The following is a 20,501-nucleotide window of genomic DNA, read 5'->3' as shown; positions in this document are numbered from 1 at the left end:
ACCTACCGGAGAATCAACATCCAGTCGATTACCTTTGTTACATTGTTATCGATTTTTCTTGTTAGCCTATAGATTATTCATCAATAAGCAATACCAATCAAGTAAAAAGACCCCTCGCTCGGCGTGTGTACAACGCTGCACGGAGACGAACGTCGGAATTGGGGCCCGGTTTTTGTGAGCGTCGTAACACAGGTGAAGGGTAGGATTAACACAAATCTAAGCTTATAATACGCTTAGCGCTGGCGCGTACTGAAGATCGTTTAATCTCTAAACATAGGCTTATTAGTTTAATACTTTAAACGCGTACAAAGATACTAAATGACTTTAATATGTTAGCTAGAATATAACAACTATTCAGTGTTACGGTGTAAACTAACAAAGTGACCGTACTGCGTTAAGCTACGGAAGTTTTTTAATAGAATGTGACAATAATGGCACTCGCTCAGCTACCAAGAGAGAAAATTCGGGTCGTTATTAAAGGAAGACACAGTCAGGGGCGTAGCGAGGGGGGGCGGGGGGTGCGGACCGCACCGGGTGACACCATTTAGGGGGGTGACACCAAGGCAAAAAATAGCAAAATATATAGAGAAAAACTCGAGGGGGGGGTGCAAATAGAAAGTTTGAGGGGGGGGGGGTGCAAATCGAAAGTTTGAGGGGGGGGGGTGCAAATCGAAAATTTGAAAGTTTGTCCCTGGGAAGGGTCTCTATGCCTCTGGGGGGGGGGTGACACCATTAAGTGCCGCACCGGGTGACACCCGACCTCGCTACGCCACTGGACACAGTTGCTAGAGATTCCGCGTATTGGCTTAAAAGTCGTCACAATTTTTTACCCCCACCCCTATCTTTACACTTGGTCACGTAAGTCAGGACCCCCCTCCCCCTTAAAGAAAGGGCGTAGCCAAGTTTTTGTGTAGGGGAGCGGCGAGAGTACAAAAAAGCGCCAGCATATTATATAGACCGACGTACTTGCTTGCATTCATCTAGGCCAGGGGTCTCCAAACTTTTCAGTCCGAGGACCGCATTAACTATCAAATTTCAGTTCGGGGGCCAGTTAGTTCCAGACATGTCTTTGATTTTTCTGGGCAAAGTTCCTCAGCCATCAACAACAAACGTTTTTTCCGTGAACAAAAATATCTCCGCGGGCCGGATGAGAGGACATCGTAGTTTGGAGACCCCTGATCTAGGCCTATATTAAATTTAGGGCCAGAGAATCAGTCAGGGACGGAACATCTGTTAGCGTGACCGGAGCAGCTACCAAGCTTAAGACAATACCGAGAAATATTCTCAACATTTTAAATCCCGTTTCAATCTTTGATGCCGATACATTTCTTAAAAATAACTCTCTACACTCTAAACTAAATGTAAAGATTTTTTTCTCCACTTCAGCAGCGCCTGCGTTTGTTTTTAAATTAACTTTGATCTATTAAAAACATAGTACCGAATTTAGGCAAGGAAAACACAACTATAAAAAGTGTAAAATTTCATATTTATCTAGTCTACTATTAAACAGTAGTTACTTTTGTTTTAATGTGTTTAGTAACTCAATTATTTAGATCTATAGCTTAAATAACTACCATTTCATTTTTCAAAAAAAATGATTACTTTCTCGCAGGTGAAGTTTAGTAAACGACGTTTTACTTTTAATAAGAAAAACTTAGTTTTACAAACTTGTATCAATGTATGTGTGTAAATATTTATTAACGCGATAACTGAGCGCCGTTTAAAGTTTAAGCTAGGTAGATTCTAGATCTAGACGAAATTTCACATATAAGTATTGCGTTGTATGCGCAGGTTTCGACCAAATTTTTAACGATTTCCGATAGCCGGAAGTACTTCTTTATTTTATTTCGGTGTGACCATAACAACTTGAGTACTTTTCCATAGAAGAAATTTCATAATACTCTATAAGTATAAAATTTTATACTTGAATTCCTCTCAAACTTCGAATAACTTTCGATAACCGGAAGTACTAATTTCTGGTTTCTAAAATATCGATAATTTGATTACCCCTCCATGACACACTGTCTTCCCAGCCTCCCCGCGATTACCCCCTCCTCCTCCCCACCCCACCCACTGGCCACCTCTTTTGCTTCCTTCATGTATACTTTGTGAGTTAACATTGTAACTGGGGTGTTTTATTTCATTGATTTTCTGTCTTCATAGTGTTTGCTTCAGGGTTAACGCTATCAAGGATACGTGAATTGTGGTGTGCGATAATTCACTGAATGTATTGATGTGCTACGTCATATACATAGTGGTATGCAATAACTCACTGAATGTATTGATGTGCTAAAGTACATTGTGGTATGCAATAATTCACTGAATGTATTGATGTGCTAAAGTACATTGTGGTTTGCAATAATTCACTGAATGTAATGATGTGCTAAAGTACATTGTGGTTTGCAATAATTCACTGAATGTATTGATGTGCTACGTCATATACATAGTGGTATGCAATAATTCACTGAATGTATTGATGTGCTAAAGTACATAGTGGTATGCAATAATTCACTGAATGTATTAATGTGTTAAAGTACATAGTAGTGTGCAATAATTCACTGAATGTATTGATGTGCTAAAGTACATAGTGGTATGCAATAATTCACTGAATGTATTAATGTGTTAAAGTACATAGTAGTGTGCAATAATTCACTGAATGTATTGATGTGCTAAAGTACATAGTGGTGTGAAATAATTCACTGAATGTATTGATGTGCTAAAGTACATAGTGGTGTGAAATAATTCACTGAATGTATTGATGTGCTAAAGTACATTGTGGTGTGCAATAATTCACTGAATGTATCGATATGATGCGTCATGTAGCCTACAATGTATGTGACATGATTCTCTGCTTCATGTAACCTACAATGTATGTACCATAATTCACTGCGTAATACACACACATTATAAAATGTCTTTCCATGTGTTTTAACTGTGTTTTAATGTAGAAAATATCCGCACTTAAACAATCATCGTAACTGTCATCTCTGACATTGTCAGCTGTCATTGTTCTAAAAGTTTATAATGATGGGAGGAGAGGGGGAGGTTCTAAACCTCCGTAACACTCCCTACCCAAGCGTTTGAACCATCCACATAAAGAAAATCTTCTATTTAAATATCTTTCTTATCTATTTAGGCAGCAACTACCTAGTTAAACATATCGCCCCCCTATGGAGATACTGTCATTGAGTTGACGATAAGAAATGCCACGCCTATGGCGTGTCTTATACTGTGTGCATAATTTAAATAGGCCTCTATTCCGCTTGACCTAGATTCAGCAATCGTTTTACAACCTACACGGTCCCCAGCAGACGTTGACATTACACAAGTGTCGGGACAGAATGTGATCAATCTATTTCTAAAGAACCTTCAACTTTTTACTAGCAGGCCGGACTACTGTAAGTTTTCAACTGTTACTTGTGTGTAGAGATCTATGTTATTAATGTTATGTTAGTTGGTTTTCTTTGAATTTAAAAATCCAATAGCTGTTGTTCTTTTCTCAGGTTTACACACGCCTTACATAAATAAAATAAAAATATTTAAAAAACTGAATTTTTTAAGTTACATGTTTTAATTGATTTAGCTCCTCGAAAATTATGTCTATAAGTTTTGTGAAGATTTCAATGGTTATCTTGATCAAAATGTGTATGTCTGTAAGTGCCGATGTAACCAGTGTTTCTTCCAGACTTTTTTCTCCGTGGGGGGAGGGGGGGCGCTTGAAATTTTCGGGGGCAGGGGCGGACACAGTTAAAAGTAGCCTATATATTTTCTATATAAATTCTATTTCATTCGGGGAAGAGATGCCTGGAAGAAACTCTGGGTGTAACACAGAGGCGTAGCTACCCTTCCCGGCGTCCGGGGACAAACGTTCTATTTGCACCCCCCCCCCCTCAGACTTTCAATTTGTACCCCCTCTCAAACTTTCTATTTACACCCAACCCCCCCCCCCCTCAAACTTTCGATTTGCACCCCCCCCCCTCAAATTTTTTATTTGCACTCCCCCCCCCCCTCAAACTTTTAATGTGTTTTTCCAACCCATTTTGCGCCCACTAAGGTCGGCGCCCGGGGACATATTTCCTCCTTCCCCCCCCCCCCCCCCCGCCCCCCCCCCTTGCTACGCCTCTGGTGTAACATAGGCCTATATGTCCGAAGTCCGACCATAATAACTAAATATGCGTGTGCATGTATTCGTTGGCTTTAATATGCATGTCTTTAAGTGTATGCTTCTTGATTATAAATGCGCGTCAAGATGGGTGGGGTGACTACACTATAACCTGGTTAATTTGTGTCCGATATTTGTGTGGTAACCACACCATAAGATGCCTAAGTTGTGTCCGATATTTGTGTGGTGACCACACCATAAGATGGCTATTGTGTGTCCGATATTTGTGTGGTGACCACACCATAAGATGGCTATTGTGTGTCCGATATTTGTGTGGTGACCACACCAAATGATGGCTAATTTGTGTCCGATATTTGTGTGGTGACCACACCAAATGATGGCTAATTTGTGTCCGATATTTGTGTGGTGACCACACCATAAGATGGCTATTGTGTGTCCGATATTTGTGTGGTGACCACACCATAAGATGGCTATTGTGTGTCCGATATTTGTGTGGTGACCACACCATAAGATGCCTAATTTGTGTCCGATATTTGTGTGGTGACCACACCATAACCTGCCTAATTTGTGTCCGATATTTGTGTGGTGACCACACCATAAGATGGCTAATTTGTGTCCGATATTTGTGTGGTGACCACACCATAACCTGCCTAATTTGTGTCCGATATTTGTGTGGTGACCACACCATAAGATGGCTAATTTGTGTCCGATATTTGTGTGGTGACCACACCATAACCTGCCTAATTTGTGTCCGATATTTGTGTGGTGACCACACCATAAGATGGCTAATTTGTGTCCGATATTTGTGTGGTGACCTCACCATAAGATGGCTATTGTGTGTCCGATATTTGTGTGGTGACCTGACTAATTTGTGTCCGATATTTGTGTGGTGACCACACCATAACCTGCCTAATTTGTGTCCGATATTTGTGTGGTGACCACACCATAACCTGCCTAATTTGTGTCCGATATTTGTGTGGTGACCACACCATAAGATGGCTATTGTGTGTCCGATATTTTGTGGTGACCACACCATAAGATGGCTAATTTTTGTCCGATATTTGTGTGGTGACCACACCATAAGATGGCTATTGTGTGTCCGATATTTTGTGGTGACCACACCATAAGATGGCTAATTTGTGTCCGATATTTGTGTGGTGACCTGGCTAATTTGTGTCCGATATTTGTGTGGTGACCACACCATAAGATGCCTAATTTGTGTCCGATATTTGTGTGGTGACCACACCAAATGATGGCTAATTTGTGTCCGATATTTGTGTGGTGACCACACCATAAGATGGCTATTGTGTGTCCGATATTTGTGTGGTGACCACACCATAAGATGGCTATTGTGTGTCCGATATTTGTGTGGTGACCACACCATAACCTGCCTAATTTGTGTCCGATATTTGTGTGGTGACCACACCATAAGATGGCTATTGTGTGTCCGATATTTGTGTGGTGACCACACCATAAGCTGGCTAATTTGTGTCCGATATTTTGTGGTGACCACACCATAAGATGCCTAATTTGTGTCCGATATTTGTGTGATGACCACACCATAAGCTGGCTAATTTGTGTCCGATATTTGTGTGGTGACCTGACTAATTTGTGTCCGATATTTGTGTGGTGACCTGACTAATTTGTGTCCGATATTTGTGTGGTGACCTGACTAATTTGTGTCCGATATTTGTGTGGTGACCACACCATAAGATGGCTAATTTGTGCCCGATATTTGTGTGGTGACCACACCGTAACCTGCCTAATTTGTGTCCGATATTTGTGTGGTGACCTGACTAATTTGTGTCCGATATTTGTGTGGTGACCTGACTAATTTGTGTCCGATATTTGTGTGGTGACCACACCATAAGATGGCTAATTTGTGCCCGATATTTGTGTGGTGACCACACCGTAACCTGCCTAATTTGTGCCCGATATTTGTGTGGTGACCACACCGTAACCTGCCTAATTTGTGTCCGATATTTGTGTGGTGACCACACCGTAACCTGCCTAATTTGTGCCCGATATTTGTGTGGTGACCACACCATAAGATGCCTAATTTGTGTCCGATATTTGTGTGGTGACCACACCATAACCTGCCTAATTTGTGTCCGATATTTGTGTGATGACCACACCATGAGATGCCTAATTTGTGCCCGATATTTGTGTGATGACTACACCGTAACCTGCCTAATTTGTGTCCGATATTTGTGTGGTGACTACACCATAACCTGCCTAATTTGTGTCCGATATTTGTGTGGTGACCACACCATAACCTGCCTAATTTGTGTCCGATATTTGTGTGGTGACTACACCATAACCTGCCTAATTTGTGTCCGATATTTGTGTGGTGACCACACCATAACCTGCCTAATTTGTGTCCGATATTTGTGTGGTGACCACACCATAAGATGCCTAATTTGTGTCCGATATTTGTGTGGTGACCTGGCTAATTTGTGTCCGATATTTGTGTGGTGACCACACCATAAGATGGCTATTGTGTGTCCGATATTTGTGTGGTGACCACACCATAAGATGGCTAATTTGTGTCCGATATTTGTGTGGTGACCACACCATAAGTTGAATAATTTGTGTCCGATATTTGTGTGGTGACCACACCATAAGATGGCTATTGTGTGTCCGATATTTGTGTGGTGACCACACCATAAGATGGCTAATTTGTGTCCGATATTTGTGTGGTGACCACACCATAAGTTGAATAATTTGTGTCCGATATTTGTGTGGTGACCACACCATAAGATGCCTAATTTGTGTCCGATATTTGTGTGGTGACCACACCATAAGATGGCTATTGTGTGTCCGATATTTGTGTGGTGACCACACCATAAGATGGCTAATTTGTGTCCGATATTTGTGTGGTGACCACACCATAAGTTGAATAATTTGTGTCCGATATTTGTGTGGTGACCACACCATAACCTGCCTAATTTGTGTCCGATATTTGTGTGGTGACCACATCATAAGTTGAATAATTTGTGTCCGATATTTGTGTGGTGACCACACCATAAGATGGCTAATTTGTGCCCGATATTTGTGTGGTGACCACATCATAAGATGGCTAATTTGTGTCCGATATTTTGTGGTGACCACACCATAACCTGCCTAATTTGTGTCCGATATTTGTGTGGTGACCACACCATAACCTGCCTAATTTGTGTCCGATATTTGTGTGGTGACCACACCATAAGATGCCTAATTTGTGTCCGATATTTGTGTGGTGACCACACCATAAGATGGCTAATTTGTGTCCGATATTTGTGTGGTGACCACACCATAAGATGGCTAATTTGTGTCCGATATTTGTGTGGTGACCACACCATAAGATGGCTAATTTGTGTCCGATATTTTGTGGTGACCACACCATAACCTGCCTAATTTGTGTCCGATATTTGTGTGGTGACCACACCATAAGATGGCTAATTTGTGTCCGATATTTGTGTGGTGACCACACCATAAGATGCCTAATTTGTGTCCGATATTTGTGTGGTGACCACACCATAAGATGGCTAATTTGTGTCCGATATTTGTGTGGTGACCACACCATAAGATGGCTAATTTGTGTCCGATATTTGTGTGGTGACCACACCATAAGATGCCTAATTTGTGTCCGATATTTGTGTGGTGACCACATCATAAGATGGCTATTGTGTGTCCGATATTTTGTGGTGACCACACCATAAGATGGCTAATTTGTGTCCGATATTTGTGTGGTGACCACACCATAAGATGGCTAATTTGTGTCCGATATTTGTGTGGTGACCACATCATAAGATGGCTAATTTGTGCTCGATATTTGTGTGGTGACCACACCGTAACCTGCCTAATTTGTGCCCGATATTTGTGTGATGACTACACCGTAACCTGCCTAATTTGTGCCCGATATTTGTGTGATGACTACACCGTAACCTGCCTAATTTGTGTCCCATGCTCCACACACTGACTAATGTAAATCTGTATTGATTGAAATCAATCAATTTCGGCTGTTAGACTGTGATAGATAGTCATATGTTCCCCGTTACTCACCATAAGATGGCGTGTGATGTTGAGCTCATATAAGGTGAGCACGTGTAGTGGACACACATTGAGACTTACCTTCTGTTTTACTCACACATTGAGTTCATATAAGGTGCGCACGTGTAGTAGACACACGTTGAGACGTACTCTCTGTTGTACTCACACATTGAGTTTATATAAGGTGAGCACGTGAATTAGGCATAAGCTTGATTAAAACTTATCTTGGGCAGAGTTTATTGAATCAAACTGTTAAACACGTTGGTGAGTAGAAAACCCTAATGTTTTTTTTTTATACATGATTAATATACATTCTGATTACATGTGTATTTTATTCAACCGCGATAAAATATGTGAATTATACTTATAGCCTGCTAATATATGTATTGTACTATAGCCTGATTATAGCCTATACGTGTTACAGACTGATTACATATGTAAGTCGAATATTGTAGAATGATTACATCCATAGACTGATTACTTATGTATAGACTAAGTATACATACATATGTAGAGACTGCTTCAGGTTCCCTACTTATATAGTCCGTATTACACTAATTACATTATGTGGGGTCTATAGCAGTAGCGTAGCGAGGGGGGGGGGGGCGGGGGGGACATATGTCCCCGGGCGCCGACCTTAGGGGGCGCCAAAATGGGTTGGAAAAATAAATTGAAAGGTTGAGGGGGGTGCAAATCGAAAGTTTGAGGGGGGGGGGGGTGCAAATGAAATTCTCGAGGTGGGGGGCTGCAAATCGAAAGTTTGAGGGAGGGGGGGGTGCAAATCGAAATCTCGAGGGGGGGGGGGTGCAAATCGAAACTATGAGGGGGGGGGGGGTGCAAATCGAAAAGTTTGTCCCCGGGCGCCGGGAAGGGTCGCTCCGCCTCTGGTCTATAGCCTGACTTTAGACTGATAACATATGTATAGACCAGGGGTCTCCAAACTACGGCCCGCGAGGTCCTCTCATCCGGCCCGCGGAGATCTTTTTGTCCATGGAAAAAAAGTTTGTTAGTGATGGCTGAGGAACTTGGCTCAGAAAAATCACTTCATGCCTGGAAGAAACTGGCCCCCGAACTGAAATTCGATAGTTAATGCGGCCCTCAGACTGAAAAGTTTGGAGACCCCTGGTGTAGACTGATTATATATGCTTTAGGTTGTAAACTATATTAAACACTTTCATATGTAAGCTAATTTTTTTCGCTCCTTTTATACCATTTTTATTTTTTAATTCTCGTTTTTTTTTCCAACTGATTTTGAACCACAAGAATGTTCCCCAGTCACAAGTATGTTCCTCAGTGGTTCTAAAATTACGCTAGCACCAGGAATGTACCAAAAGAATAGTTTCATGTGCTATCCCTTACAGTGGCGTAGGCAGGGGGGGTGAGGGGGGGGGGGTTGCAAATCGAAGGTTTGAGGGGGGGGGGTGCAAATCGAAAGTTTGAGGGGGGTGCAAATCGAAAGTTTGTCCCCGGGTAAAAATTTGAACCCCCCCCCCATGAGACGATCCTGGCTACGCTACTGATCCCTTAAGTTTTTAATAAAAATAAATAATGTATTGAAGTCTACATTATACAGCTTATTTTTTTTTTAAATATAGTTGAGTTAAGACACACGACATAAGGCTCTACACGTGTACCGGCTACACACTTGCTGGATGTCACGCTTGAGTGCACACCTAGTCTTTTATTACCGCCTGTTCGATGATACTTTTATGGTTGGTGTAGGTTAAATATGAGAGAATGTGGGCATTTTTTAAGTTGATGTAGGCTAGATATTAGAGATTTTGGACATGTTTTATGGTTGGTGTAGGCTAAGTATTAGAGATTGTGGACATTTTAAAATAAGCTTTGTGGTGCTGTCTTGTCTCTAATATGAATTCTATGAACCCCGCACTTTGCTACCGTCTAAATGTAAACGTGTGACAAAAAAAAAACGTAACTGTCCTAATTAGAATGTTTCATAACGTTATAGGCCCAATACGATGATAAACAACAGTCTTCCACTTGGAAGACTATGTCGGCTACATAAACAATCCAGCTAGAAGTAATAACATCAAGGCACATCATTAAATTTTAACAGGACGGGTAATATACTTCACTAATCCATTATTACGCAAGAACTTTGATCTAGATCGATTGGAAACTATTTCAAAAAAAGCCAATGAAGTTTGCAGAATCCAAGCAACTGGGACGGAATTGTCCTTCCTTTTAAATATTGGCCTACTCATACTTTGTTGAGGGGGTCATCCATAAATGACGTCACTATTTTAAAACTATTTTTACCCCCTCACCAGAAAAAAGCCAAACCCCCACCCCTAAAATGACGTCACACCTCCGCCTACAACCCCCTCAACATTTTTAAAAAAATATCAATTTATTTTTAAAATATTGTTTGATCTCGGCCAACATTGAGGATATTAATGCGCTTGGAAACAGTCCGTACAAATCAATGTTATTTATGTTCAAATCACCTGATACAACTAGTTGTATAAAATTGTTGAAATACAACGCCAAGATACAGTGTGTAGTAAGCCAATATGAAGCCTATGGTTGGTGAGTTAGTGGGTTTTTTTTTCACTCTTTTTTTCCCCCACTTTAATTCGTTCATTCACCTCATTTTTAAAAATTCACATGTAATCTTTAAACCACATAATTCTCAACATACTCATATTTTCATGCTTTCCGTGGTTTGAAAATATCGATGCAAAACTTTGACAAGCTTTAATATGACCTTGTTCAGAGCCTACTTACTTAGAGAAAGATTTGTCACATTGGTACCAAGACAACTGTTTGTCCTTTAACTACGCCTCTAGCAAGAATCATTCTTTAAACCAGTGGCGTAGCGAGGTCTGGTGTCACCCGGTGCGGCACTTAATGGTGTCGCCCCCCAGAGGCGTTGCGACCCTTCCCGGGGACAAACTTTCAAGTTTTCGATTTGCACCCCCCCCCCCTCAAACTTTCGATTTGCACCCCCCCCCCCTCAAACTTTCGATTTGCACCCCCACCCCTCAAGTTTTTCTCTATATATTTTGCTATTTTTTGCCTTGGTGTCACCCCCCTAAATGGTGTCACCCGGTGCGGTCCGCACCCCCCGTCCCCCCCCCCCCCCCTCGCTACGCCCCTGCTTTAAACGCTTTACTTTTATATCGATTTTGTTTCTCTAAACTTGCGTCATGGTTTAAACGTATTGCATCTATCCTAAAGTATATTTACCTTTATAAGAAACAAAAATTTTGTTGTAGAATAAATAACAAACAAATTTTATGTAACTTTTAAATAGTGTATTTTTTGTTTTATTATTGGATAGAAGTAATTAAATATACAGAACTGTAATTAAGTGTCACTTATTTCCCCTACTTTTGAAATCTGCACCCGGCTGACCTGTTACGCCACTGCTCCGCCGGCGCTGACCACATCACAGTCGTCCCACGGTTATTGATTCCTTCATCTCGTGAGCTAATAAAACAACTTTTGTTGGCTAACACAAGACACGGCTGACAGATGTTTGCTCTACCTGTCCGATATGTTGCCTCCCGTGTGTTTTCACCTGCGTGGAATCGATATATTTTTTTATCAGCCGGTCACACACAATGGCATTGTTCATGTTACAGTGTTTTGACCTGTATACTTAATATCGGTATAATTGTTGCAAGTTTATGAATAGGAATCCTGGTTTTCTTTGTTTTAAAAGCTCGGAAACACAGAAAACCTAGAACTTGGGTACCTTTCACGAAATTTCAAATGAAAGTATTAGATAGGATGCGAAGACTTTGGTCAACATTTGAAAGATTTTTAATAACTGAAAGTGGTACTTTATTTCCTTGTGAACACGATAACTTTAGTATCGTTTCAGTTAGATAAATGAAATATAAATCTATACAATGTATAAGATCTTATTCTCTTAATTCTGTGACCGGAAGTAGTAATTTAAGGTATTTCCGATCGCTCAAAATAGCACTTCTGTCGGACTGATTGGTTTTAAACTTTGCAAGATTCAATGACAAAACACTGTGACTTAAAATGTGACTTAATTAGATGTTTGATTAACTTTTAAAAAATTAATCAGTTTCCTTCATAAAGTAATAATTATGCCTTTAATGTTTACGTTAACTTCAGCTGTGTAGTATTCTGCAAATCTATGCAGTTATTAAATTGTTCCCCTTTTTCGCCTCTCCCCCCCCCCCCCCACCTCACCCCACCTCAGCTACGCAAGTGACTCGATGTGTTATTGATCTCATCACAAAGTAAGGCCAGTTTACCCAAGTCTTTACATGACCAGAGGTTATTTCAGGCATCTCTTCGGCAAGGTGCCCCCCTCCCCCCCCCTAAAAAAAATCACGTTCTCCACCTCGCGCCCCCTTCGAAAGGAAGGGAAAAATATTTTTTAAACAAAATATACGCTTTAACCAGAGTTCCCTCTCCCCCAGAAATCCAAGGCTCTACATGATGTAAACACTGTGTCTTCCCCTTCCACCTCTCACCAAACTTACATGTTTTACCATCCATATCGGGTGGGGCATTTGCGTGTAGTAATGAATTCTGTAGTTGCTTGCTGAAGATAACATAACTAAGCAACATATATGCTACATTTGTGTAGTAATGAATTCTGTAGTTGCTTGCTGAAGATAACATAACTAAGCAACATATATGCTACATTTGTGTAGTAATGAATTCTGTAGTTGCTTGCTGAAGACAACATAACTAAGCAACATATATGCTACATTTGTGTAGTAATGAATTCTGTAGTTGCTTGCTGAAGACAACATAACTAAGCAACATATATGCTACATTTGCGTGTAGTTAGGAATTCTGTAGTTGCTTGCTGAAGACAACATAACTAAGCAACATATATGCTACATTTGCGTGTAGTTAGGAATTCTGTAGTTGCTTGCTGAAGATAACATAACTAAGCAACATATATGCTACATTAGTGTTTGTGTGTAGTAATGAATTCTGTAGTTACTTGCTGAAGATAACATAAAGGCTACATCGCGAGGCCGTGCTTTCGTTTACATCGATTAGATCGATCACTAGGTTCATAAATTTAAATAATTGACATACCTTTAACGCGCAAATTATATTTTACATTATCCCCTCATAGATTTGTTTGGTGGGACAGCGTGGTCGGATGGGAGAGCATACGACTGATAACCCTAAAGTCTCCAGGTCGAATCCCGGGCTCCCTGAGTCCTCCCATCTCTGATTGGTATCTGAAATCAAGTTGGGGAAAGTAAAGGCGGCTGGGCATCGTGTTAACCACATTATGCCTTCATATGCAGAGTTTCTTCCAGGCATCTCTTCGGGGGGGCGAAGCCCCCCCGAAAAATTTGTACCGCCCCCCCGAACGAAATGAAATTTATATAATTTATATAGAAAATATATACTTTTAACAGTGTCCGCCCCCCCGAAGAAAGTTTACCGCCCCCCCGAAGATTTCAAGTGCCCCCCCGGAGAAAAAAGTCTGGAAGAAACACTGTTCATATGCCGAGGTCACAGAAACAGGTGGACGCTAATTCACCTTTCCAAGGACCGTCACGTTCGAAAGGACACTTCACATTTTGTATCTTCCGGCCGAAAGTCTGACCACCTCGGCCCCACCCCTTCAGAGGCGTAGCGAAGGGGGGCGGGGGGACATATGTCCCCGGACGCCAACTTTAGGGGACGCCATAATGGGTTGGAAAAATAAATTGAAAGCATGAGGAGGGATGCAAGTCGAAAATTTGAAGGGGGGGGGTGCAAATCGAAATCTTGAGGGGGTGCAAATCGAAAGTTTGTCCCCGGGCGCCGGGAAGGGTCGCTACGCCTCTGCACCCCTTATGGGACGCGTCACGATTTAAATCATTCTTTTTATGTCGGTAGACAATATTTTTCAATGAGACAACATGTTTTTATGAAATTTTCTTTTTGTTTTAGGTTCATTCCCCCCCCCTTCTCACTAAATAAATGGAAAGCCGTCTGCTAGCAAGCTGGCGTCTCTAGCTTCTCAAAATGCCAGCCGGCCGTTGGGCATCTTCACCACGTCGGCCATTTTGTTGGTAGAACAGAACGCTTCCAACACCAGCATGGCCGAACAGGCCGCAGCGGAAGTTGATCTCCACGCGGTACCCCAGTACCAGCCGACACACATCCAGCTCGCGCTCTTGTTGTCGTATGCTACAGTCTTGACGGTGTGGCTGTTCCGTCTGGCCTTGTCCGTCTCTAATGGAAAATTTTTTACCAGATGCCGAGTAAAGCATCCATCTGTCAACCACACAAACCACGTGACTTTGGATATCCAACAGCAGAACTCTGGGATTTCTGCGGCAGTCGAGAACGAGCCGTTGCTGAACTCATCAAACGAGAGCCACGAGCACCCAGTCAGCCTAGAGGAAGATCCGGGCACGGTGCTACATCGTGGTGACGTCACTGCCTCAAAACAGAACAAACATCACCCCGCGCGTGAACACAAGAACAATGAGGTCAAAGTTCAAGGTCCCCCAGAAGTCACTTTTGATAAGTGCATCTGGTCTCTGGTCCTCTTTGGTTCAATCATGATCTACTTCTATCTATGTGACTATAGGAAGGTGAGAAATGTTTTTTTATTTGAAAAAAGTACCCGCCTTATTGAATTTTTTTCTTTAACCTTGATACTGAATTTGAGGTAGGCCTATTGTTATAATAACGTACCCTGTAATTGTGAGTAATTTTTTAAATTATATATTTAATACCACCATGTTTTTTTTAGGGTTAGCTTGAGGTCAAACACGAACTTTTGCCAGTCTCTGGGTCCACCCACACACCCAGCTGTCCCTGGGTCCACCCACACACCCAGCTGTCCCTGGGTCCACCCACACACCCAGCTGTCCCTGGGTCCACCCACACACCCAGCTGTCCCTGGGTCCACCCACACACCCAGCTGTCCCTGGGTCCACCCACACACCCAGCTGTCCCTGGGTCCACCCACACACCCAGCTGTCCCTGGGTCCACCCACACATCCAGCTGTCCCTGGGTCCACCCACACACCCAGCTGTCCCTGGGTTCACCCACACATCCAGCTGTCCCTGGGTCCACCCACACACCCAGCTGTCCCTGGGTCCACCCCACACTCAGCTGTCCCTGGGTCCACCCACACACCCACCTGTCCCTGGGTCCACCCACACACCCAGCTGTCCCTGGGTCCACCCACACACCCACCTGTCCCTGGGTCCACCCACACACCCAGCTGTCCCTGGGTCCACCCACACACCCACCTGTCCCTGGGTCCACCCACACACCCACCTGTCCCTGGGTCCACCCACACACCCAGCTGTCCCTGGGTCCACCCCCACACCCAGCTGTCCCTGGGTCCACCCCCACACCCACCTGTCCCTGGGTCCACCCACACACCCAGCTGTCCCTGGGTCCACCCACACACCCACCTGTCCCTGGGTCCACCCACACACCCACCTGTCCCTGGGTCCACCCACACACCCACCTGTCCCTGGGTCCACCCACACACCCAGCTGTCCCTGGGTCCACCCACACACCCACCTGTCCCTGGGTCCACCCACACACCCACCTGTCCCTGGGTCCACCCACACACCCAGCTGTCCCTGGGTCCACCCACACACCCAGCTGTCCCTGGGTCCACCCACACACCCAGCTGTCCCTGGGTCCACCCACACACCCAGCTGTCCCTGGGTCCACCCCCACACCCAGCTGTCCCTGGGTCCACCCCCACACCCAGCTGTCCCTGGGTCCACCCACACACCCAGCTGTCCCTGGGTCCACCCACACACCCACCTGTCCCTGGGTCCACCCACACACCCACCTGTCCCTGGGTCCACCCACACATCCAGCTGTCCCTGGGTCCACCCCCACACCCAGCTGTCCCTGGGTCCACCCACACACCCAGCTGTCCCTGGGTCCACCCACACACCCAGCTGTCCCTGGGTCCACCCACACACCCACCTGTCCCTGGGTCCACCCACACACCCAGCTGTCCCTGGGTCCACCCACACACCCAGCTGTCCCTGGGTCCACCCACACACCCACCTGTCCCTGGGTCCACCCACACACCCAGCTGTCCCTGGGTCCACACCCAGCTGTCCCTGGGTCCACCCACACACCCAGCTGTCCCTGGGTCCACCCCCACACCCAGCTGTCCCTGGGTCCACCCCCACACCCAGCTGTCCCTGGGTTCATCCAGCTCTAATTGGTACCTGACTTACATTGGGGGAAGTAAAGGCACTATCTTTTTACATGCCAAGGTCACAGAAACAGATGAACTCTACTTCATCGGTCCAAAAGGATAACAACTTAGTTAAAAAATAAACTGTATAAGGTGCCTTGTATGTCATACTGTGGAACAGTGTTTCTTCCAGACTTTTTTCTCCGGGGGGGCACTTGAAATCTTCGGGGGGGCGGTAAACTTTCTTCGGGGGGGGCGGACACTGTTAAAAGTATATATTTTCTATATAAATTATATAAATTTTATTTCGTTCGGGGGGGCGGTAAAAATTTTTCGGGGGGGCAAAGCCCCCCCGAAGAGATGCCTGGAAGAAACTCTGCTGTGGAACAACTGTAAGATGCCTTGTATGCCATGACGAGTGTTTAACACAACCTATTGGACCCAAACATTTTGCCTTTGTATCCCCAGATTTTTCCTCAGGGTGAGAGGCACTACTCGAGAGACAGTTTCCTTTTCCTTGTCTTCTTGTTTTTTCTTGTTGCATTGGGTTTCACCATCAAGCCCAACACAGATAAAATCCTTAACAGGTAAACACATCATATCAGTACATTTGATACAGGTAAAAATATAACACAACTCCAATACAGATTACAGGTAAAACAGGTAAAAATATAACATAACACCAATACAGATGACAGGTAAAACAGGTAAAAATATAACATAACACCAATACAGATGACAGGTAAAACAGGTAAAAATATAACATAACACCAATACAGATGACAGGTAAAACAGGTAAAAATATAACATAACACCAATACAGATGACAGGTAAAACAGGTAAAAATATAACATAACACCAATACAGATGACAGGTAAAACAGGTAAAAATATAACATAACACCAATACAAATAACAGGTAAAAATATAACATAACACCAATATAGATGATACAGGTAAAAATATAACAACATCAACACAGATGACAGGTAAAACAGGTAAAAATATAATACAACACCAATACAGAAGATACAGGTAAAAATATTACATAACATTAATACAGATGACACAGGTACAAACATAACGTAGCATCAGTCCAGGTAGCATTATGGTTTTGAATTAGCTGTTGTAATTTGTTTAGTATTCTTTAGTTTAAGAACACCAAAACTCAGTTCTTGATGGTTTTGAATTAGCTGATATAGTTTGTTTAGTATTCTTTAGTTTAAGAACACCAAAACTCAGTTCTTGATGGTTTTGAATTAGCTGATATAGTTTGTTTAGTATTCTTTAGTTTAAGAACACCAAAACTCAGTTCTTGATGGTTTTGAATTAGCTGATATAGTTTGTTTAGTATTCTTTAGTTTAAGAACACCAAAACTCAGTTCTTGATGGTTTTGAATTAGCTGATATAGTTTGTTTAGTATTCTTTAGTTTAAGAACACCAAAACTCAGTTCTTGATGGTTTTGAATTAGCTGATATAGTTTGTTTAGTATTCTTTAGTTTAAGAACACCAAAACTCAGTTCTTGATGTCCATCAACCACAGGGAACAAACAGAAGAATGGAAAGGCTGGATGCAAGTGATGTTTGTCTGGTATCATTACTTCAAGGCAAAAGAGTGGTACAACTGGATTCGGATCTACATTGCTTGCTATGTGTGGATGACTGGCTTTGGTATGGGAATATTTTTTTTTTAATATTCTTGAGAATCTAATTGTGCTTTACTTCACACCATTAGTTGATTTAATCAACAGTTCAATAATTAATTAGTTGTTAAAATCTGCAGCTGTACGAATTGTAAAATTAAATGCAGAAAAGTGTGAAAAGTTGCACTGCATTTCACATGAGGTATCCTTGTATTGAGCATCACATACTTTGGCTTCTGCTGCAGCGGGTCAAGGTTTTTCAAAGAGCAGGGGGTGTACTGATATATACTCCCTAACCCTCCATCTGTCCTTAAAGTTTAGTCAGTACTTCAATAAGCTTGTAGCCTGTACTAAAGTATTACATACATTTTATTTTTCCTAAACAGGTAATTTTTCCTTCTTCTGGATAAGAAGTGACTACTCAATGTGGAGGATGCTAAAAATGTTATTCAGGCTGAACTTTCTTGTTGTTTTTGTCGCCATGACAACCAACAATGCGTACATGTTGTACTACATTTGTGCCATGCACACCTATTGGTTCTTGTCTGTCTACGTCTTCATGCGCGTGCTCAAATCTTGGAATCGAGACAGGAACCTTATGGCTGTCAAATTTGTGGCCTACGCCATCTTCAATGCTCTCATATTTGAGATCCCGGGTGCCAGTCAGCTTGTGTTTCGTCCTTTTCAGTTTGTGCTAGGACTTGAGGACAATACAGGGGACATTATGCATGAATGGTCGTTCCGTGCAGGTCTCGACCACTGGGCCTGTTTCTTTGGCATGCTGTGTGCTTACAACTATCCCCACTTTGAGGCACTAATGCTATATTTAGAAACCAAATCAATAAACAGAAATGAATACTTTAAAAAACTGTGTATACGTCTGCTAATGGGTATTGTCTGTCTGGCTTTGGGCATCACGTGGTACTTCCTGTTTATGCAGAAGGACAAGTTTGAATACAACGCCACTCATCCATACACCTCACTACTGGCCATCTTTGTCTACATTATTCTAAGGAACATCCACCCAGTTCTTCGATCTTATCACTTGCACATGTTTGCTTGGCTCGGTAGGTCTTATTTTATAAACACATTAATAGCTTCTACAGGTAGTTATTTATAAACACTTTCAAATGTTACATAGGATGGGCTTAATATATTTTTCTAATTTTTATAAAAAATTTTAGAACTGGAGTAAAAATTTGCATTCACATGTAATGAATCATTGATTGTATGTTTCAGGAAAAATAACTCTGGAAACCTATTTGTCTCAGCTGCACATTTACCTGCTGTCCAATGCCAGAACTCTGCTGGTGTTTCTGGACGGCTACCCCCTGCTCAACTTCTCCCTGGCAACCATCACCTACCTGGCTGTGTCACACACCCTCTTCAACATCACCAATGACTGCAGCAACTACTTCCTACCCAAGGATGACACCAGGCTCATGATCAACATCACTTGTGTTGTTTCAGTTTTTGTCCTCTCCTATTTAGCTGCTTTTGCTTGGTTTCTTTAAACTAAGATGGGAGGGGGGGGGGGGAGATATGTCTCATAGCAAATAATGTCAAATCTTTAAGCAGGATTTATGAAAATTAATTAACAATAATTTATCACAATGTCAACATTAACTGTAGAATATTCAGGGAACTTCCAATTTTATGGTGCTAAGATATATTTCCCCTTTGTTTAACACTTATTTTTATATTAATGACAAATTATTCTGTCACAGCACATGAGAGTAATTCTGAGTTTGATTTGTCAAATGTTTCCAAAAAAGGGATGCAATTTATTATCACTATGATAAATTTGGTGTAAAAGCCTCTGTTGTTATTTTTTAAATTGATATCACATATAAATGTTGTGTAAATAGGTGGGTTTAAGTTGTTGTCAAATGGTTTCAAGGTGATTTGTTTCTTACTGTGATAATGTTTACATTCAATGACCACATTGATCTCCCTTGATCTGGATATACAGGCACTGCTTGTGAGAATGATTGTAGTATGTGCAACTGGTGAAAACGTGTAGAACTTTGTTTTGTGAAGGATGCATTAGTACTTTTGTTTAGTGTTCTATACTTCCAACCAACACATATAAAGCCACATTAATTATGAATGTTTAGGTCAGTGCCAGACATCTACATGTAGCACTGATATTTGTTCCCCTTGCTGCAGTGGCTACTTTAAAACACAGACACCTGTTACATGGATAGCATTGTTGCAAAATTTTTGTAATTTTTAAAAACCTTTTTTACCCAAATGGGTTCATTGCTAAAAAATTTTACCCATTTCAGCCTTTGAACCAATGATGTCATACTAGCACTGCTTAAAGTGCATTATGTCAGAGATCAAAACAAAGTAGTGAGTCTGTTGTGGGATTGTGTTGTTTTACACACTGCTGTTTTTAATATCTTCTTGTGTTGCAAGGAAATATTTTATAACTTTTGTACATGTTTATTCTTGTTATTTTATTGTTATTTTCCTCAAATTTATGTCTGAAAAAAGACACAAAGCAATTATTTATTAAATGGGGCTCAGTGACAGAAGTAAATATGGGGCTT

General features: G+C 42.1%; 1 protein-coding gene across 1 annotated transcript; it reads left to right on the top strand.

Annotated features, from left to right (window-relative positions):
• Positions 1 to 3,296: 3,296 nt before the first annotated feature.
• On the top strand, positions 3,297 to 19,628 carry LOC131942262 (uncharacterized). Its single transcript, XM_059302023.1, has 6 exons — positions 3,297 to 3,398; positions 14,066 to 14,715; positions 16,771 to 16,889; positions 17,847 to 17,974; positions 18,333 to 19,013; positions 19,186 to 19,628. The coding sequence occupies exons 2-6, from the start codon at positions 14,215 to 14,217 to the stop codon at positions 19,458 to 19,460; spliced, it is 1,704 nt and encodes a 567-aa protein (XP_059158006.1). The 5' UTR covers positions 3,297 to 3,398; positions 14,066 to 14,214; the 3' UTR covers positions 19,461 to 19,628.
• Positions 19,629 to 20,501: the final 873 nt, after the last annotated feature.

The sequence above is a fragment of the Physella acuta genome, unplaced genomic scaffold (genome assembly GCF_028476545.2).
Source record: "Physella acuta isolate Inbredline_101_S28 unplaced genomic scaffold, ASM2847654v3 ptg000398l, whole genome shotgun sequence".
NCBI classification, from domain to species: domain Eukaryota; kingdom Metazoa; phylum Mollusca; class Gastropoda; family Physidae; genus Physella; species Physella acuta.
The sequence above is the reverse complement of the archived record's forward strand: the minus strand, read 5'-3'. Positions and strand labels throughout refer to the sequence as shown.